Source organism: Lissotriton helveticus, chromosome 9 (genome assembly GCF_964261635.1).
Source record: "Lissotriton helveticus chromosome 9, aLisHel1.1, whole genome shotgun sequence".
Lineage (NCBI taxonomy): Eukaryota > Metazoa > Chordata > Amphibia > Caudata > Salamandridae > Lissotriton > Lissotriton helveticus.
In genome coordinates this window covers 136,034,114-136,057,529 of record NC_136070.1, presented here as the reverse complement: position 1 = coordinate 136,057,529, position 23,416 = coordinate 136,034,114, and the positions used below count along the sequence as shown (strand labels likewise).

Genomic DNA, 23,416 nt, shown 5'->3' with positions numbered 1-23,416 from the left:
AGGGTAACATAGAAACAAGTGAGCAATGTCAATGCTAAATTGTCTATGTCCAAAGATAAAAAGTGCACATATAATAGCTACTATCAAAAAGTGGAAAAGGAGAAAAATAAAAAACAATGAAAATAGGTTAATAGGTAATGTTGTTTTCAGGAATTCAATATCATTGAGGCAGTAGGACAGAAGACTCCATCCTAAAACTGCAAAAAGGGACTAAAATCAAATCAAACAAAAACATGCAGCTCCTCTGTAGTATTCAACCCATTAGGGAATTTACTGTCCAACTCTAAAACCATTTGAGACTCAAGTCTCCTAAGCATTCTATCTCTGTCACCTCCCCTGCGCGGTTTCGGAACCGAGGCGATGACATAGTAGTTAAGACACTGCAAGTTGTTGTTATGTATGGCTTTAAAGTGCCTAGCCACAGGGTACGCCCCATCATTATTAACGATGGCTCGTAGATGCTGGAGAATTCTGACAGGTGCATTGGAAAACAATGTCCTGATCGGTAAAAATGCGTAGACAATTAGTTATGCATGCATACAGCATTACTTGCAAGGAAAGAAGGAGACACTACATCACTTTAGAAAAAAGATAGTTAATCATCTTTATATAGTGACATGTGTTATGGTCGGAGGATATACAGTTGGAAGCAGCACTGCATAAATAAATTAATGACAACCATAAAAACACTTGGTGCTAAAGGTGATTGTGATAAGGGTGGCGAGATTTACTCCCGAGGCAACACGCTGGTTTAATCAGATGGCTTGCTGACAACACGGCCGATCGCTGACGGCCTCGTCAATTTCGACCTAGTCAGTATACCCTTGCAGACCTTGGATCACCTCTTTTGGCGATCTACATCACTCCTCAGGCTGCCCATACTGGATCCTTGGTAATTTCCTAATGTACTTCCCATTGTACAGAATTGAATCAAGCACGCACCTATCCAGACAACCCAGTCCTGATGACGATCTAAACTTATATGGATCGAAACGCCGTTGACCTAACAGCATAATAATAGGCGTACTTTTTTCGCTGTGGCTCCACAACCAATTGAAAATGTAGGTACTGTGATATCACGTTGTCACTTACCTTGGAGTCACCCACTGTAAATTATCTGCACTCTGTCACAGTGCGCCGTTTCTCGCTGTTCACTTCTTCACTTGCGTCGCCACCCTTATCACAATCACCTTTAGCACCAAGTGTTTTTATGGTTGTCATTAATTTATTTATGCAGTGCTGCTTCCAACTGTATATCCTCCGACCATAACACATGTTACTATATAAAGATGATTAACTATCTTTTTTCTAAAGGGATGTAGTGTCTCCTTCTTTCCTTGCAAGTAAGTCTGTATGCATGCATAACTAATTGTCTACGCATTTTTACCGATCAGGACATTGTTTTCCAATGCACCTTACTTACCCTGTCCTGAACTGGTCTATGGGTTACACTCCTGTAAAATTTATAAAGAGAATTCTGACATGCACCTGCAGCTTAGTACTGCCTACATATCTAAGGCCACAGGTGCATGTCAGAACGTAAACTGCTGTTTTGCAGTTAAATGAACCCCTGATTTGGACATATTTGGGTTGAAAGGAGTGGAGTATTGGGTAGTATTTACCCCAAATTTACAGGCTCTGCAACTGGAGCAGCGTGTAAATCCCAGCCGGGATTTTAACCGTATTTCTTTTTTACCAAGCTCCGGAAAGTCTCGACTTATCTGGGTTCTAAAAGAGGGTCCCTATCGATAAGTAATAATAGGGCCATCTGGCAATCTGGGCGACAGAACCAAATCAGTTTTCAAAATGGGCCAACTTTGTTTAATAATAGACCTGATCTTTCTCTCCTGTCGGTTGAAGGTGGTAATTAGCCTAGGAGCTTGGTCATTAAGGTTGGCATCCATTTCCAAAGGGACATTATTAGTGGGTGCCAAAAGTGATTCACGGGATCTTGCATTAGTTTTGTGGACGGCCTGTTTGAGTATGGATTCCTTGTATCCCCTTTGTCTGAATCTGTCTAAGGCCTCAGCTGTAGTTGAGGCCAGATCTTTCTCTGTGCTACAGATACGTTTGAGTCTGAGGAGCTCACCAAGGGGAATATTATTAATCACATGCCTGGGATGAGCACTGCTGGCGTGGAGAGTGTTATTGCCAGCAGTGCTCTTTCTATGGAGTTTGGTGGCCAATTGTCCTTCATGGATAAATACTTTTACATCAAGGGATTCTGCTTCAAACTTATTGATAGCAGATGTGAATCTCAGATTCTCTTGATTGATATTAATAGTAGTTACAAAGGCATTGGCACTGTCCATATCCCCCTTCCACAAAACAAAAACATCGTCGATATAACGCATCCATTGTATCACATGCTCATTAAAAATGGCACCATGTGTGCGCTTAAGGACCTGCTCCTCCCACCAGCTTACGAAGAGACACGCATAGCTGGGGGAGAAGCAGGCCCCCATCGCCACACCTCGTTTCTGGAGATAAATATCATTACCAAACATAAAAAAATTATTGTTAAGACACCATATTGTTAATTCAATAATCATTTTGTTGTGGTTGTAACAGTCAATAGGTCTTTTTCCCAGAAAATATTCAAGAGCCTCTAGACTAGTTTCATGTACAATGCTCGTATAGAGCGATTCAATGTCTAAAGTAATGAATAATAGGTCTTCAGTCCAAGGAACGCCTTTTATTTTTCTGAGAAAATCTCTGGTGTCTTTAATATAAGTTGGCAGATCTTTAACTAAGTCTTGCAGAAAGTAATAGATATACTCTGTAATGTGTTCTGCAACACCAGAGATTGCCGAGATAATAGGACGGCCAGGAACTGGGATCACTTTTTTATGCACCTTGGGAAGAAGGTACAGCTTAGGTAGAACAGGAAATTCCACATGTAGAAATTCAAACTCTTGCTTAGATAACATCCCTTCCCTCTTAAATTTGTGTAGTAGTTTTCTAAGCGAATCCTTTGCCTCATTGTAATGTTTCGCAGTTGTCTTCGTGTAACACGAACAGTCATTTAATTGGTGCATGGCTTCCACAATGTAGTCACTTTGAGGCCAAACCACCACGTTTCCACCTTTATATATATTCCAGTCTACAAGTTCGCAAAAAAGCCCCTGTCACTGATAGTGGCGGGCCCGGACGGGTTTGCGAGTCCCCAATATCCTACAAATTGTTTTACGAATTCCCAAAGAAAACAATGTCCAGGCCGCTCAATGCATATAAAGCGTGTTTTATTCCAGATACGCTTCCACTCCAATATTTATATATATATATATAATGCCCGCCCGGTTGCTGCAGGAGGGGCTGGAACGTCAGTGGGGACCGGAGGAAGTCAGACGACACATTTTCCAAATGTGGCCAGCCATCTCAATAACATTCACCTTTCCCCGTGAACATTGACTGTCTTTCCCCCACGCATTGCCTTCCCACAATGGTGCATCTTGGGTAATGTAGTCGAGAACAACGGACTTCAGTAGGCGTGCAAGCCAACAGCTATGGGGTGTTACTCTCCAACCAATAGGAGAGCAGGAGGAGATCTAAAGGCGGAGATGGACTGGTGCTACATTTACGGAGGCATCTGATGAGGCGAATGGTCGCCGAAATACATTGTGTATCATGCCCAGTGTCAATTAAAGGCTTCCATCTGGATTCCCCCGTGTGGCCTCTTGCTTGTCTGTATTGGAGGAGCCTTGTTGGATGTTTATACACGCTGGCCAGTAGCGTGTTGCAGAGGCCCCATTCCACTCTGAGGCCGGAGCGTTTTCTGGTACAGCTGCTGCTGATTTTTTCTACAACCAAGGGATTGATAGCTCCGGCCCGCCTCAGACTGCAGGGAAGGGACAGGGTTGTTGCCAGGAGCAGCTCGTCACGGTACGAGGAGCCGAGAATTATTGCATCGCGACTCGCAGCCCGCCCGGTTGCTGCAGGAGGGGCTGGAACGTCAGTGGGGACCGGAGGAAGTCAGACGACACATTTTCCAAATGTGGCCAGCCATCAATAACATTCACCTTTCCCCGCGAACATTGACTGTCACGCTGTCTTTCCCCCACGCATTGCCTTCCCACAATGGTGCATCTTGGGTACTGTAGTCGAGAACAACGGACTTCAGTAGGCGTGCAAGCCAACATCTATGGGGTGTTACTCTCCAACCAATAGGAGAGCAGGAGGAGATCTAAAGGCGGAGATGGACTGGTGCTACATTTACGGAGGCATCTGATGAGGCGAATGGTCCCCGAAATACATTGTGTATCATGCCCAGTGTCAATTAAAGGCTTCCATCTGGATTCCCCCGTGTGTCCTCTTGCTTGTCTGTATTGGAGGAGCCTTGTTGGATATATATATGTATATATATATATATATATATATATACAGCAACCTCCGTTTCCAATGCAAGCTCGTCCTCACAAGAACACTCACAGGAATAAGACACGGACCAAAGATATTCGGATGCTTGTTTCTTTATTCTGCTGTCGCCATAACGTTTCGGCTCACCTGAGCCTTGATCACATGACAGCGTGTTCAGGTGAAGGGTGAGTTTTTAAAGTGCAAGTGCTGACAATTGGTTGGGTCACAGTATAGTTAACAGTGAAGACAGACTTGAATTCACTTTAATATTGCCGTAACTATTATAAACTGTTTATAGTGCATAATACTGACACATTATATTGAAAACAGTAATATATAATTTATGATTTTTATAAACATAACTCGTCATATATATCGACGTAAATATTAATAAAAACAATACTGGGTTAAATCCCCTACGTACAATGTAATGCCAAGCTAATCTAAACTGTATACAAAAAAACGGGTAACCCATACCTAATGTGCAAAATGTGTGTGTGTGCAATTGTGCAAATAAAAAGTATTCAACTAATAGACTGAGCCCAGTCTAATTTAATCCTAAAACATCATGTAGTTACCTTTTGTGCTCCCTGATTATAATAATTGGAGCATGTCCAAAAGGTCCCTATTGGACATAATCGAAAATACTGGTCACAGATAACATACCGATAATATTGGGAAAATCTAATCTATATTGCAGATATAGAGAGGAAGGAGAAACCATAGTTAATTCATAACACTTCATCTATGTCTCTTGCCATGAAGACATTTGACAACTGCTTTACCAGTATGGGTGGGGTAAAGGCCTAGTGCAAAATAACGCAAAATAATTTAATCTATTGTTGATTCTGGATTACATTCTATTATACTGTACATGATATTAAAATGTACATGATATTAAAAACTTAAACTCTGTAGTCATATTAAAATAATAAATAGTAGAAAAGATAAAACACCTTAATAAGAGTTCAGATTCCAGCACTATTAATTATAAATGTAGACTATCTATTCATATACTGCCAGATCCTAATATAAACAAGTATACAGATCTTCTGTCAGATTTAACCCACATGGCTGCTTGGTATTGAGCCTGAGAATGTATTTAGTTTCCAGTTTGCGTAGCTTTGCCTCCCTATTACCTCCACCCCTGCTGGCTAGGATGGCGTCCACCACAAAATATTTCAATCCCTTGTTGTTACTTTGATGTAACTGCTTAAAATGACGTGTATATACACACACACACACATCCAGGTTACTCCTTCTGGGATGCTGGGACCCTAGGAAGGTGGCGTACACTCCGGTGGAGCGTGCGAGTACTCAATCCCATAACAAAAGTTCCAGTGTAGTACGCTCTCAGGAAGAACCACAGCATTACATAATCTCAATTTCCAAGTTTAATTCACACAACGCGTTTCAGCGAAAGCATTGATCACGTGTACTATACATATATATATATATATTCAAAATAGGATATCCATTCACATTACACAAGGAAATCATCCGGCACTCGAGCAAGGGTATCATTGGTTCAGGCTTATTTATTTATTTTAAGAGTTTACATCCATCAACGCGTTTCGGGAGTCAATCTCCCTTGATCACGATGTTTGTGCCGCCATTACGGACTAGTAAAAATACACAAGAAAGGTAGCAGACAGTGTAAAAGGACATTCAAATCCTAGTCAAGCCGTCTACTAATGCAGTGGCCATTTTAGCACTTGCAAATAGAGAAAACTTTGTTCAGCAAAAACAGAGATAATTCATGTTTAGGGCAAACGCCAATAACAAAATATAAACATCCTATTGTCATATATTTTTTACCGTTTCAGAGCAAATGTATAAAAACATATTCTTGATACAACGCAAGTGCATTTTGTAATCAATTTCATTTGTTCAAACGATAGGGATTCAACATGTGTCTGGGCAAGTGCCCGAAAACCACAAGAACCTTGAGAGAGTATTCATAGGATTATTTAACAATTTTCTATCACATGCTGAACAACTCATGTTTTCAATTGATTACTATCATTAGACCTTAGACAGCTGACTCAACGGTTTATCAAATTATACCACGTGGATTTATCTGTATAACTGACTGTTCTAATTAGAATGGAAAAACATTTCCTAGTAATGCAATTTTACTCAGAAAATCCTCATTATTTTCATAAAGTGCAATTGCCTATTTGTAAACAATAATACTCTCTTACTGAAAACATCTACTCTACAAAATGCACATAGTCCAAAGAAGAAGAATAAAGTGCTAGTGCTTGGATATGCTACAATTCTACTATAAATTATCTACTCCTCTTATACGTCGAAATAGAGTATCCCATAGAAAAAGTGCTAATGCCTAAACGGAAACAGTAGTACTCTATACTATTTATGTAAACAATCCACTCCTATTGCACATAAAAATAAAGTGTCAGTGCATAAATAGTTAACAAAGCATTATCCATTCCATTCTATTTCTTCAATGCCACTTCAATTTTACACATTATACTACCACTCATGTATTAAAAGAAAAAAGATAAAAAAGTTATTTGTCAATTAAAAACATTAACAATTCATAATTTCGATATGCAGTTTTGATTCGCTCGAGGTTGTTCTATCATTACATTAGATACATATGCGATCAGTTCAGACAAGTATGAAGATCCTCATCTACATTCAAGCCCTGTGACTCTTTACAATTAAATTCTAAGATAAAATAAGTCTCCAACCTCCTTAGTTCACCCTTCCTGTCACCACCTCTCTTTTTCTTTGGGACCTCTGCAATGCAGGAATATTGGAGGCCTGCGGGGTTACTTTGGTGGTGTGACTCAAAGTGCCGTGCTACAGGGTAGGATCTGTCCTGATTCACAATTGCACGTCTGTGCTGCAGGATTCGCTGGTGCACAGGTAAAATGGTGCTACCAATATATATCTTGGGGCAAGGGCATTGTAGTAAATATACTACATATTCACTTTTACAATTTATAGCACTCCAGACTGTATTTGTCTTATTAAAAGAAGTTCTAAAATTTGTGCGGTTCATTCCATGTTGGCAGGCTTTACACTTAAACCATCTTTTAAAACCAGGTTTCGGTTTCAGCCAGTCGGTGTTGCTTTTCTTTTTCTCTGTGAATTCACTTTTTACAACTAGATCTTTAAGAGATTTAGATTTTCTGTATGTAATTTCGGGATTCCTTTTCACCTTTGAACCTAACACTGGATCGTTCCTTATTAGATACCAGTGTTTTCTTAGAATAGATCTTATTTCTTTATGTTTAGTATTGAATGTGGTTATGGATCTCGAAGTCACTTGATCTTTCTGTAATTTACCTAAATTCTTTTGTTTCTGAGTTCTAGAAGGTTCAAATAGTATATTCTGTCTTATCAACCTTCTTGCCTTGCTGGATGCTCCCTTTAGGATAGTGTCCTTATACCCTCTTTGAATAAACCTCTGGGTCATTTCAATCGCAATCTTATCATATTGCTCATCACTGCTGCAGGTGCGCCTGGCTCTATAGTATTCCCCGAACGGAATGCTTCTTATAAGGGCTGTTGGATGGGCGCTTTCAGCATGCAAGATTGGGTTATCTGCAGTTATTTTACGGAACACTGTACTTTCTAGTCTACTATCTATGGGAGTAATCCTAATATCGAGGAAATCAATTGTTATATATATGCATATACATATATGTGTGTGTGTATTGTGTTGTGTGTGATTAAACTTGTGCCTCACTCAAATATATGTATTTATATTATGATAACATATTTATATGTCTATTTACATATATATGTTCTGAATATGTATACATTTAATAATACATTTTCAAATTAATTATCTTTACATTTTACCTTACAATAAGCGAATTGCATAATTTTAGCATTAAACTGATATTATCTTTGGTTTAATTAATTTGAACAATTACATTTATTTAACATCTCAGTTTTCTTATCAATTTCATTAAAAATGTGTTTTGATCTAATTACTTTATTACCAATAAATGAGCGCTATTCACTTCTATTTAATTTGAATTTGTTTTAACAATTACATTTAGTTGATTATTGTCTAATATATACCTATATCTATATGTATGTGTATGTACATTTATGTATATGTTAAGGTACATTTGCATTTTTATTGACTTACCTGTGATGTAAAAGACTCCCGATGTAAGAGTCCCGAATTTATAGTAGCATATTGGTTCATGCCATGTGCAGTACTTTTTAATTAAAGTATTTACGAGCACCAGGATTCAAGAGGTTAAATTCTCACACTGAGATAGACTTTGCTACTATCAGCAGCTGTTTCCTTGTGCAAGTCTTTGTAACATGCAATCAGTGACACAGCAGAACAAATGCAGAAGGAAAAGGATGGAATGCTGAACAATGTCAAACATTTCCCCCAGTACAGAGATATGGGCCTAAATTCAACGTTTTTTAGCTCGCTATTCCATTCCAGTATGGACTAACCATATGCAAATCAGTGTTGACCCTGTGCACATGGGAACAGTCCAGCCCAAACTGTCAGGCCAGGTCCTCCCTGGACTGGTAACATGCACAGAGGGACTAGTTTCAGGATATAATCCCTTATCAGCTAGGCTAGCCTGACTCCACTGGCATGGAGAGCACAGGACCCACGTCTGGGCATACCCATCCCACTTAGGATGACACATACAAAAGCAGCAATTGATGGATGGATTGCTGAACAATGTAGAACATTCACCCACAGTACAGAGATCTGGGCCTAAATCCATCTGTTTTTTTTGCTCACCATGCCTTTAAGTTTGGACCCAGCCACATGCAATTCAGTCTTGACCCTGCTCCCCAGGGCAACTGTCCAGCCCGAACTTCCATTTCAGATTGTCCCTGGACTGGAAACAAGGATCCTGGGACCGGTTTCGGGGTATCACCCATCATCAGGGTCAAATCTGATTCAAACATGGCTGGGTCTGAACTGCAATGGCGTGGCGAGCAAAAAAACAATGAATTAAATCCAGATTTATTCAGCATTCCATCCATCATTTGTTCTTTTTGCTTGTATCCTCCTGAGTGTGAAGAGGATGCCCAGACGTGGAGGCCATGCTCACTGTACCACTGGATTCAGGCTAGCTTCGCTGATGAGGGGTGAAACAAGTGTTGTTTTATTTTTCCTTTCCTGACGTTTTGGGGTGGGGGGCGAGGCTCCTCTGCCATAGCCACCAGACTTAACCCCCATAATGAGAAGCTACTATTGATTGGAGATGTCGAGTTTGATAGAAGAACATTAAGACAAAGAAGGTTATTTTTTTAGAGTGAAACTACCCCTGTTTCCAGATTTTACGACACATGCACAGGGCCCAATCCCTTTCATCATCTCCAGCCAGGCCTGTGAGACATCTCACGAGCGGGAAGAGTGACGTAACGACACTGATGTCTTTGTCACCCACGCAGCTGGTTTCTATATTAGCTGCAGTTATTAATAAACTGCTTTAATTAGCACCCTCTCAGTCATCGCCTTCCGTGTGCCCGTCACCTACTTACAAAACATTTTGTGCAAGTTACAACCTGCTGTGTGAACACAGGGAAGTACTCAGCACCGAAGCACTTCCTCAAGTTATTGTCAGGAAACAACCTGGGGTAACTCGATGCATTAAGTAATGCCCACTCAGCTTGTCATCCTTGCACACTTAGTCATTCCATTCATTTATGATGGCCCTTGGTTTATTCAGCCCTTCTTCTCAAAGCGCTCTAAACAAGCACTGAAAATGCAATAGGTCTCACCTTTGATTAAGTTAAAGCCATTTGATTTGCTAATGGTATTGTATAGAAAGCAATTGGCTTTAACTTAATGAAAGGCAAGACCTATTGCATGTTTAATGAAGTGTTGGCATTTGCAAAGGTACACCGAAGAAATGTATCTCCGTTTGAGCAGAAAAAAGCAGAGAAAAATGGTTCTTATTCTGAAAACATGACAAGTACACTGATAAAACTAGAAGAGATTAAACCTGACAAGGACATTGGCAAAAAACTAAGAGTAACCTTAACATGATAAACCAGTATTATGAAGAACATTTACTTTGATGCACCTTCTGCTTGAACATATTGAACATATTGTTTGTTAACAAGAAACTCCAGAAAGGTTTTGAGTGGTCTGAACAAGCCTCACGCTCAATACAGACGTGGTATGAACTTTTAAAAGAGGGGCTAACCACTGAGGTAGACCAAATAAATGTTATGGGGTTATCGCAATACTCCTCACACAGCTGCGGGAGAATCTCCTTTTTCACTCTTGAAAGGTCGAGTAGCAGGATCCAAGGTGAAACCTGCATGGATGTTCCAGGATATTGTAAAAGAAACTGATATAAAGAAAATGTTGGGTGAGGTTCATGATTATCAAGGTAAATATGTACACAAACATAATGATAAAATCAAAAGACATCCTAGAAAATTTATGATAGGAGAACGGGTACGAACACACCAATATGGTAATCAAAGGATAAGTTGTTGAAAGTGGTCTAAACCAAAACAGATCATTAGTGTAGAGGGCAACAGTGTAAAGTTAGATGATGGCAAACGGTGGAATGTTAGGAGCGTAACTAAGTGCAATGACGTGGAATGGAGAAATGTAACAAACCAAGAGATGGTAAACACAAAGATCAAATCATCAAATGTAAATGTTGGTTTGGAATGCAAACGTAACAAGACTAAACCAAGCTGGATGAAGGATTATGTTTGTTCTTAGGTAGATATTAACTTAAAAAAATTCTTGAAAAAGAACGGTTAGTTTTAATGTATACATTTGTTTCATTTTTTTAAGATATATTTATTTTTCATTTTATGTATTATTTTAGAAAGGGAGCTATGTTGTATCTTTGCAACAGTCCTTGGTAACATGGTTGTTATGTGACATGTTCACTGGATTCTGGATTGCAGAATCCAGGGAACATGATCAGAGAGAGAGATAGTTATTGAAGAGATAAGGACCCTGAGTGCCCAGGGTTTGCTTATGTTCAATAAACGTATTCTTCAATCAAGCACTGGTGACTTTAATACGGTGCAAACAAATATCATGTTGTCCCCACATACCACACAGACCACCTGGATGCCGCTCTTGCCCTCGTCCCTGTGCTCCTGGTCACTGGCACAGCCTTGGGGGGGGGAGTTCTCCTCTTCCTCGGAATTGTGGGGGTAGCCCTTGCTTATGCTGTTGGTACCCCCGTTGGGGTCTCCCCAACCCATTGCCATATCTCCCTGGACCACCCGCTCCTGGAGAAAATGGTGTGGCCTCGCTTCAGGAATAAATGTAACTGGTGGTGGGCGGAGATTTCTGCACGAACTATTAATGTTCAACTCTGGCAGCACAGTCCGACCGCTTTCTCTCCGCCGTGAAAAAGACGTGTATTAAAAGATGAAAAGTTCACAGATGAAAAACGCGCTCCTGGAGGCAGAAGGTATTGAAAAGGGCGCTCCGGCAGCAAAAAAAGTTCAACATTGTAGACGTGAAGAGGTGTCTCGCCTGACAGGCTTCCTAAACACTTCTAAAAGGTACAGTGCAAATGGGAGGGAAGAGGCAACGAAAGGGTGAACAAAACAGACTGTCGGGCCATTGGTGACAGGTCCCAGAAACACGTCCGACCAGTTCCTGGGAGCGAAAACTGGCGAAGAGCTGTTGAACCGAGGAGAAAAGTCACAACAAGAAGCGCCCGCCATTATTCATTAAGGGTAGCATTATATATATATATATATATATATATATATATATATATATATATATATATATATATATATATATATATATATATATATCTATCTATATATATATATATATATATATATATATATATATATATATATATATATATATGTGTGTATATATATATATATATATATATATATATATATATATATATATATATATATATATATATATATATATATATATATATATATATATATATATATGTATATATGATACATCTATCCGGTGGCTGAATTCCAAATATGAAACCAAATAGCTTGGAATCAATAACAGACTCCCTGCTTCTCCAAATTGTGTGATCCTAGGCACATATTCTTTTTCACAGAGCCTCCTTTTTTCTTTATTGTCACTTAAGAGATAATTTTAAATGCTTGAGTTCATGAGCTGTGCTGAACAAGCACTTCTTATTTATTAGACTATATTGCTCCATCTATAAGAAGCCAGACCACGTTTAGGGTTTAGATGACTACTGACTAGCCTCATGCCTCTTTCTTCATTAATGGCATGGTCAGTGAGGTGGGGGGGGGGGGGTGCGCCATGAATGTCCCTAAAAACTTTCACTTTAAATAGATGTTTGTCGGTATTGATATAATCGGATGTACTAAGGTGCAACACTGCTACATGGTAAAGGAATACACTTTTTTGAATTTTGAAGAGATTGTATCATATTTTTACATTATGTTTGTTGAATAAGATACATTCCAAACATGTTCACAGCTCAAGTCATGCTGGACTCTGAGAGCTAAGTCGGACCCATGGCAGGGCTCTGGCTCGGCTGGTCCTATTAATTTGTCCGTGCACCATCCTCTATTTGTGACAAGGGTGTTGTACAACAGAGTGTCAGTCATTTGATAACATGATTTATATAAGGCCAGGACTAGAAACATGGAGACCTGCCCACTTGCTTTGATTTGACGACTCTACCATCAAGGCTTTCTGTAGCAGAGACGAGGAAGAGTGTGTGCAGTTAAAATACATTTAAAGTAGGTGATCAAAGGGCAGGGACTCCAGGCCATTGGGACATTGTGTTGTATTTGACCATAATCACGAGTTTTAAGAAGAACTACCCGGCGCAGGTGGGATGAGCAAGGGCGTAGCTTCAGCGGGGATGTTTGGGTTGCAACATGAAGCAATCCCTAAATAGCACCCATGGGGGTATGAATGAACAATTCATTACTGGAGGACACCTGGGGAGGACATTTATGGAAATTCACATAGCGTAACAAAAACAACACAACACAGTGTCACACCACATCACAGATAACACTGAGCCCTACAACACAACACAGAACACAACATTTAAGGATGTTTAGGAGAATCTGCAAGGTGGGGAAACACTGACGAAAATAAGGAGAGATAGGGACAAGCGTGGGGCAGGTTAGAGAAAAGAGAAGGGGTTGTCAGCACGACGACAGGGAGAGAATTAATTTCAGACTATAAATACAACATATATTTTTGTAGAGCACATGTATCACCCAAGGGTATCAATGCGCTGAATAGATGTTTATTGTTACCCAACTCAATGGGACTATGAGATTGTTTGTCTAACTTTAGAAAACAGGAGTAAAATAAAGTGCTTAATTTGTGATGGTGGTTGCAAGTGGTAGGTACCACCAATCGTGTGTGAGGTCTGCACTTGTATTCCTCGTCAGACATTGACACAGTTAAGAAGAGAGAGAGGGAGAACGACGGAGGAAGATTAAGATTTCCAAACAATGACAACGGAAGAGAGCAAGGATGAACAGACCCTGCTAAAGGAGGAAGGAAGGAAGTGCAGGGTGGTGGAAGAGAGAGGCCTGAGGTGGCACAAGTAAAGACCACCGTGGTATTGTGCAACCTCAGCATTCAGTAGCACCTGCAGTGGCTCCTAAGAGCACCTGGGGCCCCTGCACTCAGTTTACCTTCAAATTAACCTCTGACAGGGGTCTGTAAAGAAGATGGAGAATGTCAAGGAAATGTTGTTCAGTTCTACGCTGGGGCAAAAGGACAGTGGGTGAAGCCTGATGCGTCGAGTGTGGTAGTCTACAAAGTGGAATGGAATGCAGGGGCCCAAAGAAAAGACCCTCAAATACAATCATTGAGTACAATATCAGCAACGTATATGACATGCATCAGAGTGCCCAATGGAAGACTGGATCCATTCCATATTTTGTGATTAGCATTTACCGAGTAAATTAATCCCATGTAGAATGACTGATTGCAAATTTATTGCGAGTGGCTATCCTGAAACTCTGACCTGGATCCGGTCCTCCTGGCCGTATGTGCGACACTCCTGCCATGTGTGATATCACCAACTATTACACAATTAAAAAACAAGAAGTTTGTCTTAGCACTTAAAATTATACTGAACTGTTGACTTTTCTGATAGAAAAACAATGTACCAGGTAACGGCAGACAAGCCGCCACATGTATGCATGTGCGCTCACACAGACACATGTATCCTCACCAGTAAGTCCATATGAGGAGGTCTGGTCGTCATGCTCCATAGGCACTGATCACATGGCATCACGTGTGCCTCTTGCGTGCCTCCTACCAGACAACTGATTTTTGGTAGAAGAAAGACGGATCTTATGCCCAATTCAACTTCCCACCATCTGGCATGTTTTTGGATCTCTGTATTATCTGCCTTTAAAGGTATTTTATACAGAGCGGCCTCCGTTGCCAAGAACAACAGCGCGATTTACAGAGCACATTTTTAGGAACATCGGCATCTACAGGGTATGGTGCTGTGGGTTGGGCATGTCATCGACGCAGTATGGACAGCACGCTCTCCCGTTGTCGCTACATGTGACATCACACATATATTTATAACATGGTTTCCATCAAAAGCACACCATTTTGGTGAAGTGTCGAAACAAGGAGCGGAACACGGGTCTCCATATTTTAATGTAGTCACTGGAGCAGAGTTGGTCTGGGCCTGGTTCTTCAGGCCAATCACTGAATTTGGAAATGACTCTCATTGACATTAGGCACGTGTACATTGATCTGGTGAATGGCCTGAACATCTGGCTTGAACCCAGCCATCCTGGGCCGGCGTTGGACACCCATGTCTTTCCGATAACCCTCTTCAGCCTCCTACGAGTTTCAGTTGTTTCAGCAACAATCTCGAGAATGCCTCTGCAGACATTATCCCCAGAAAAAAACACCAAAAACTTAAGGTTGTGCCTAAGAAAAAGGTCGCCATCCCTTTTCACTACAACATAAAGAAAGAATAAATGTTTGACCGTACTCGTCAATAAGTTACACACTGTTGTGAGCCCCTCTTGTAATAAAGTGATGCGGTAGTTGTGTACCTGGTAAGGGTGGGTGGACAGGGCTCCCTTCGTCACCGGCCCAGGCAGGGGAAAGTCCTCTGGGAGCGGGGGCACCGCGCGCTGCTGCTGCTGCTGGGCCATGGCTGTCCACGCGCTCGCCCGGCTCATCACCTGAAGTTCAAGTCCTGTTTGACGGCACGTGCCCTATAAACTGATCCCAGGCCCCGCCCCTCCATTAATTAGGGACTTTAAAGAGGCGCGAGGACAGCATCACCCCTGCCGCATCCTGGCTCCGCCCTCCCTTTGGCCGGGTGCCACGAAGACTAGTGCCACACGGCAGCGCTGTGAGTTTCAATACGCAGGCGCTTTGCCAGGCTCACCAGCTTCAGGACACACGAAGGAAAAACAAACATTGGATTGAAAAGAAAATAAGTGTGAAATTGAGTCTGATGCGAAGATACAAACACCAAATGATATTCAGCCCCACAAAACACAGGTTAGAAGTCTGAAGGGCCTGGTTTCGAGTTTGGCGGACGGGCACCCTGTCACAGAGATGAGGGCGTTCCTCTCTGCCCTGCCCTGTGGCCTTGGCAGATAAAGAACCTGATGATGTGTATTCTGAAGACACTACTGTCTCAAGAAAGTCCCTGTGATGACAGCTGAGAAACACACCCACAAAGATGAATTCACTCCTGAAGTGAATCACCTCTGACAACACCACATGTGGGCACTGAGGCACCTTACGAAGACTTGTGGTGAATATAAATGATAAAAGACAGTGGGTACATCTCTGGGTTCATGCACACTCAGCAAAACACTGCCTGGTTCAAGAGGGGAATTGCACTGTTGCCAGGAAAGCAATGCACCTGTGCATGTGGCAACCAAGTCAGTCAAACTGGCTCAACCTACAAATACAAGCTTGCTACCAATATTCAGAGCGTCAAAAGGCCCTTCTCTCAAGTATCTAGGAAAACCCATTAGGTTTTCTAAAGAACCCTCACGCACTAACACTAGTGAAAGGGCGAGATTTTGATCGATACCTTATATCTATTGATCCAAACCTCGATCTGGTCGACTGAACCTTTATTGCCTGTCTTGGAAGGAAACAGTACACCTATCTGCAAGTTAGTTCACCCAATAAAGGACTCTACTCTCAAAGATCACGGACAACTTCTAGGTTTCAAAAGTTTATTGTAAAGATATAATGAGCTGCAAATACAAGCATCTCAGAATGAGATTCACGAGATACACAGGTCCAATTACATACATGTGCTCTCGAAAAGCCCTCAGACGAGCAACAGAAATCACTAACACAAGTTCTAAAAATAGCAAAGCTATCAGCATAGACGCATATCTCTCCTTCATTTAGGTTGGAGGAAAACAAACACAGGTTAGGCGTCCCTACCCTGTTCTAGATGGTATCCCTACTTAACCAAATCCCAACCTAACAAAGGTGTCAGCAATGAATGACCCCCAAGGGAAGTCACCCACTCTAAGTCTCTTGGTGAAAACCTAAAGTTCTCCAGTCATGACCCCTCACTGCCTACCCATCCGCTCTCTAAAGGGTCCTCAGGTCTCTGCTCTAACTCCACCCAGGGGTGCTGTCCCTAATACAAAATAGTCAACAACATTTGAGACGCCCCTTGCGAAACGCCTCTCACGTGGTGCAACTTCAGGCTTTTTCCATGATGCTTTGTATTGGGCCTCAGACGTTAGAGTTGACCTTGCTTCTCAGTCTCTTCTCCGGCCCGCTGATACCCCTTAAACATTCCAGAACCCTCCTCCACGTCTGGGCCGTCTACTGAACAGACCTCTATTCATTCACTTATAATTGGATCCCCCCTTTCCTGTTGCAGACAGATATCTGCCGCCAAGAACCCAACTCTCATAGACTTCTAAAAAAGGCTTGCAACATTTCTCAGCCCAGACATGTACGTGTAAATCAATGCTAAAACATTTCAGGCCTACAATATTTCACATTATGATTATAGCATTCAATTTCTTCATCTAATTAAAGCATGTTAAAACTCTTATTCTATTATTTAGAAAACATTACTCTAAATCATGGCCCATTAATGCAATGACCAAAAACGTTAAACAATCTGTGTCGTGAAAAGAAACACCTTCCCTTTTAGCTCCAGCTCTGGCCCTGAGGCCTACCACGTTCTGCGTTTTACCACAGACCATCTTATATGTTAACAGCTACACGACATAGATTCAAAATAATCACGTCTAATAAAATCATATAATGTCACGCATTTCTGTATTAGTTCCACTTCTACTTAAATCTCTATATTAGCTATACATTTAGAATATAATTTCAGATACTATTAGCACTCATGGCATTTCTCTTCATGAATTATGCTCTCTATAGGTAAGTGTGATGTACTCATATATTTATATCAGTTTGCGCTCTCTCAGTTCCCCCCTTTGATGACCTCTCGGGGTCATCACTAACATTTAAACTGCAGTTATTGCTGGCATTCTCTGCGCTTCCAGAGCTCTCAGGCTCCTGTACTGATTATCTTGTATGGCAGCCAATCTCTGCAACTGTTCTCTTTGGGCCCTTTCTGACCTTCTTGCTCTGTACCATTTGAATACCCTCACCAATCCCCACAATACTATCCCACAGATCAATATTATGATGATAGGCTTTAGGATATACCAAATAAAGCTTTTGCCTAAGGTGGAAAACCACCCTCCAACTGTACTCATTCCATGGCCCACCTTTTCCCAGACATTTTCTCTACTCAAGTCTTCGATCTCTTTGTGTATATTAGTTATGTTCTTAATAACTTTCTCAAGGGGTTTTGAAAGGTCTGGAATGTAAGTGCAACATTCCTGAACCTTCAAAGCCTTACAGACTCCGCCCTCTTTTGCTAATAAGACATCTAATGCAAGCCGATTTTGAAGAACCATAGCCCTTATCGATTGCATCTCTCCTTCTACCAGCATTAAGGACTGAGCAGTGCTGGCAGACAACCTGTCGACAACTGTTGCCAGTCGTCTAATTTTAACATCATTAAGGATTATTCCCAAAAGAGGGAACATAGCTCCAAAGACATCTCCAACCATTTCTGCATCGCCTAAATCCCTCCTTCCCCTCGATGATGTCTGGCCCTCAATGATCAATAAGTCTTGTGCATGATATATTTTGGGGAAGACAATTGCCAAGTAACATGATCCATACCAGTTGTCAGGTAGTCTCACGTAAGCATTTCTTCCACATACAAAATACACATTTGGAATCACTTGCATTCCCTTCAGGAAATCCTTAGTGTAGTACTCTAAATTAAAAGCATGTTCACAGTCAACTTCACCCACGTATACATTTTCATAATACGTTTTGGCTCGGTGAAGACATAACTTTCCTTTCTGCGCTTTATCTAAAGCTATTGGACCACTACTACCCTTTCTCTTATGTGACTTCTCTTCCTCGGTCCAATCTAATTTCCCTTGTCCTGATTTTTTCAAAATCTTTTGTCTCCTGTAACGATCATCCACCTGCCCTATGAACTTTTTCTCGACTTCGGACACCTTACATGTCAGGTTATTTCTACGGGCATGTGAAGTATCTAAGGTAATCCAAGGAATGAAGAATTTGGCCAATCTGTCTTCACTCTTCCAGTAATCCCATTTATTCATCTGCTTATAATTCGGGACTTCTGGCAACACAGAATCATAATTGGAGAAATAGTATTCAAAACTATCTCTCTCATAAAATATACTAAGCAATAAGCTACATGTAATGCCATATGTCAGAGGGAGGTGATGATATCGAATTCCTTCATCTACAGACGCAGGCAACTGCATGCAGACGTAGCAATCCTTAACCTCCATGGCATCCACGTATTCATACAAAAGTTTAGCATAAGCATTTGACCTAAAGTCTCCTTGGGACTCGTCTACATGTAACCTGCGGGCTTCTGCAGCCAATAACGCTTTCTCTTGAGTGTTTTCCCTTTTCTCACCTGCAACAGTGGGTGTAAGTGTTACTACAGAATTCGCATCAGTTACCTTTACCTCTTCCTCATGTCCCTTTACATAAGAAATTGTTACCACTAAAGCTATTAATATTATCACTCCTACTATTAGTGTACCTATTATACATTTAGCTCTGCGGTTCGGGGTGCCGGCCTCCATTTCGTCAGACAATCTAGCTTTTCCCTTTCTCTTTGCAAAAAAAGTTCTTTTCCTCTCGTTCCTTTACAGTCTCTTTCAATCCTTTTTTGTCTTTAGAATCCACACAGCTGGAGGCTGACAGCCTTTTTCGCAAAAAGTCCTTTCACAGTTCAAAAAGACAACCCTAGCCCTTCTCCATCCACTCAAGGGGTTCCCTAAAATTCTCTGCTTCCTGGGCGCTAGGTAATCTTCTTTTCTTCTGCTTGCTTTATTTACAAAGTCCTTTAACAATCGACTATTAGATTTGTGGTTGCAGCTTCAATAGCATAGTTCAATATTTCCATGCGAAGAGTATGCTCTTCATGTGCTGTTATCGTGGTACCAAAGTCGGGGAATTTCAATTCTGTAAGAAACATGTGTTTTAACTTGCTGAGGCGGGGAGGTCTGGGGAGCACGAATGTTAGTGATCCTTCTTGTTCGACACCGGGTACCAACAGTTGTATTTCCACGGTGATAATGGGCTCAGAACTGGACACCACCACCGCTCGGATCCTCCCTGTCTCCGGTTTCACAGACATTTGTCGCCAGATATGTCCACTCAGGTGTGGAGTATCTTCTGTTAGGCACACGCACTCTACTTGACCTCCTTCGGTTCGGTGCCTCAGCGCCCTGAGCACCTTCTTCTGGGTCTGAGTCTTCTGATATCGGAGGAAGGGTTGCTTCTGGAGTTGACCTCAGGCTAGAACTTCTTCTTTGCGGCCAATTTGCTTCTCCACGTGCCCTTCTACTCCTTCTCCTTCTGGTCTGTTCTCGCTCTCTTTCAGACCTGTCAGGGTCAGACTCGTACTCCCAGCTGTCTTCTCCTTCTGTAGCGTCTTCTGTTTCGCTGTTGTACTGACCGTCCTCAGCTTGGTCAGACTCGTTCCCTGCTTCCACTGGCACCTCTACAGCTTGGCTAGCCCCCTCTATGGCTTCTTGGTCCTCAGCTGGACGTCCATCCGAGAGAGGAGCTGTTTCCAGAGGTGCTGGAACCCTTTTCGTATGCGACGCGTGTATCCAGTTGGGCAGGCCTCCCACCTTTACAGCTGTACTTGTGATCAGGATGACCTGGTAGGGCCCACGCCAACGAATATCCAAGCAGCTTCTTCTCACATGTTTCTTCACCAGGACCCAGTCCCCAGGATACAGGTCATGGCAAGGGCCCTGGCACGCTGGAACCTCTGCAGCCTGCACCTGAAGGGACACAGAACGCATGGCGTCAGACAGCCCCTTACAATAGTCCAGGATCATATCATCTGTGATATTTAACAGTGCAGTAGCTGGAATAGATGGCAGTCTCATTGCTCTCCCCATTAACACCTCATGTGGTGACAACCCTGTTCTTCTGTCTGGGGTACTACGAAGGCTCATGAGTACCAATGGCAGGGCATCAGGCCAACTCAGGGTCGTTGAGGAGCAAACTTTCGCTATTCTGGACTTGATCGTGCCATTAATTTGTTCCACAATTCCTGAGGCTTCTGGTCGGTAACTGCAATGGAGCTTTTGGTCTATATTCAGTGCAACACAAATCATCTTCACAAGCTCGCTGTTAAAATGTGTTCCCCTATCTGATTCCAAAAAGGCCGGCACCCCGAAACGAGGGATAAGTTCTCTAAGCAGTAACTTAGCCACTGTGAGGGTGTCGCACCTACGTGTAGGGTATGCCTCAACCCATCTGGAGAACACACAAACAACCACCAGGACATAGCGGAGGCGGTTGCATCTTGGCATTTCAATGAAATCTATCTGCATTCTGTTGAATGGACCTCCAGACCTTCCTATGTGACTTAGTGCAACTGGTGTTCTTTTCCCTACATTCAGCTGCTGGCAGGTCACACAACGCTGGCACACTGCTTCTGCTGCTATTCTAAACTTAGGATTGTACCAAGTCTGTCTAAACACTCTCAGCATAGCATCTCTCCCTAAGTGTACTGGACCATGTATGAGTCTAGCCATTGGACTCACCATCTCATTGGGCAACACTGCTCTGCCGTCTGCTGAGACCCAAAAATGAGTCTCACCCATTACACATCCTGCCTTTTCCCATGTTTCTTTCTCAGAATCAGGAGCATTTTCTTGCATGGTTGACAATTCATCCCAAGTATCAACAGTTTCCAGTATCATGGCTAATTCAGTTCTTACATTTATTCCACCCACATCCACCTCTGTGAAAGAGTAACCTTGTTCTGCGCAATACCGCGCAACTTCATCAGCATATCTATTGCCTTTTGAAACAAAGTCCTCATTTTTGGTATGTGCGATGCACTTTACAACTGCGATACTTGCTGGACATTGCAATGCTTCTAACAACAGGCGCACAAACTCTCCATTGCGAATGGGAGAGCCTGAAGAAGTCATGAACCCTCTTTGAGACCATAACTGCCCGTAATCATGAACTACCCCAAACCCGTATTGGCTGTCGGTGTAGATGGTGACTCGAATTTGATTGCCTGCTAAGCAAGCACGTGTTAGGGCAATAATCTCGGCTACCTGAGCGGAGTGTACTCCTTCCAGGCACCCAGCTTCCACAACTCCTTCAATTGTACAAACAGCATAAGCTGCTCTCAACTGCCCAACTTCGTCTCTTACACATGAGCCATCGACAAAGAAAACTTCATCTGGGTCCGTCAGTGGCTCATCTACGATGTCGGGTCTGGGTTTGGTGCATAGTTCAGTCACATCGAGACAGTCATGGTCTGTATATTCATCATCATCATCAATATCATTTGGAAGTGGCATTAAGGTAGCAGGGTTCAAAACAGAGCATCTCTTGAGGGTCACGTTCTCTGCAGCAAGAATAACTTGCTCATAGCGCGTGAGCCTGCTATTGGTCAGATGCTGTGTTTTGGTCCTGGTCATCAACAGTTCAACAGAATGTGGCACGCACACCTCTAACGGGTGCCCCATAACAATATTTTCACATCTCTCAATGCTGACACCCGTTGCAGCAACGGATTTGAGACATCCGGGCAACGCTGCGGCTACTGGGTCTAAAGTAGCCGAGAAATAAGCAACTGGTCTACGGGCATTCCCATGGATTTGGACCAACACAGACAACGCACAACCTTCTCTCTCACAACAGTAAAGAAAGAATTGTTTATTGTAATCAGGCATTCCCAATGCCGGAGCACGACACAGGTCCTCTCTCAGCTGTAAGAATGCCATCAAACAGTCTTTGTCCCATGGTACCGGATCACTCACCTCCTTGTGCGTCAGTTTTTGCAAAGGTTTTGCTTTCAGTGAAAAGTTCACGATCCACTGTCGGCAATAACCCACCATCCCTAGGAACATCCTGACCTCTCTCTGGGTCTGAGGCGCATTCATTTTCATGATCGCCTCTATCCTATCTGGTGACACTTTTCGTTTGCCTTTCTCAATTCTGTGTCCCAAGTACTGCACTTCTGTCAGGCAGTACTGCAATTTTCCCGGGGATACCTTATGCCCATTGGCAGCTAGGTGATTTAACAAAGCAATGGAGTCTTCCCTGCAAGCTTCTTCTGTGTCTGACGCCACAAGGAGGTCGTCTATGTACTGGACCAGAACTGACTTCTGGGGCAGCACTAGACTTTCAAGATTTTTCTTCAGAAGCTGGTTAAAGATCGATGGACTCTCTGTATACCCCTGAGGGATACGACACCATGTTAGGACGCGATTTTCCAGCTTAAATGCGAAAAGAAAATGGCTATCTTCGTCCAAAGGGATCGAAAAGAAAGCCTGACAAAGATCGATCACAGTGAACCACTCAGCTTGGAATGGAATCTGAAACAGTATCACTGATGGATTCGGCACCACTGGACAACATGAAACGACTATGTTATTAATCTTTCGAAGGTCCTGCACCATCCGAAATTTCCCATTTGGTTTCTGCAGACCCATAATCGGGGAGTTACATGGACTACCCACTATTTCTTTCAGTATTCCC

The 23,416-nt window shown here is 42.2% G+C and overlaps 1 protein-coding gene across 1 annotated transcript in view; it reads right to left on the bottom strand.

Annotated features, from left to right (window-relative positions):
* The window catches only part of LOC144781025 (cytosolic phospholipase A2 delta-like), a 136,468-nt gene extending 120,951 nt beyond the window's left edge, over positions 1-15,517 (bottom strand). The window contains exon 1 of the mRNA XM_078659640.1: positions 15,373-15,517. Coding sequence (XP_078515766.1) covers positions 15,373-15,501 — 129 coding nt within the window. The 5' untranslated portion in view covers positions 15,502-15,517. The remainder of the gene's footprint in view (positions 1-15,372) is intronic.
* Between the last annotated feature and the right edge of the window lie 7,899 nt (positions 15,518-23,416).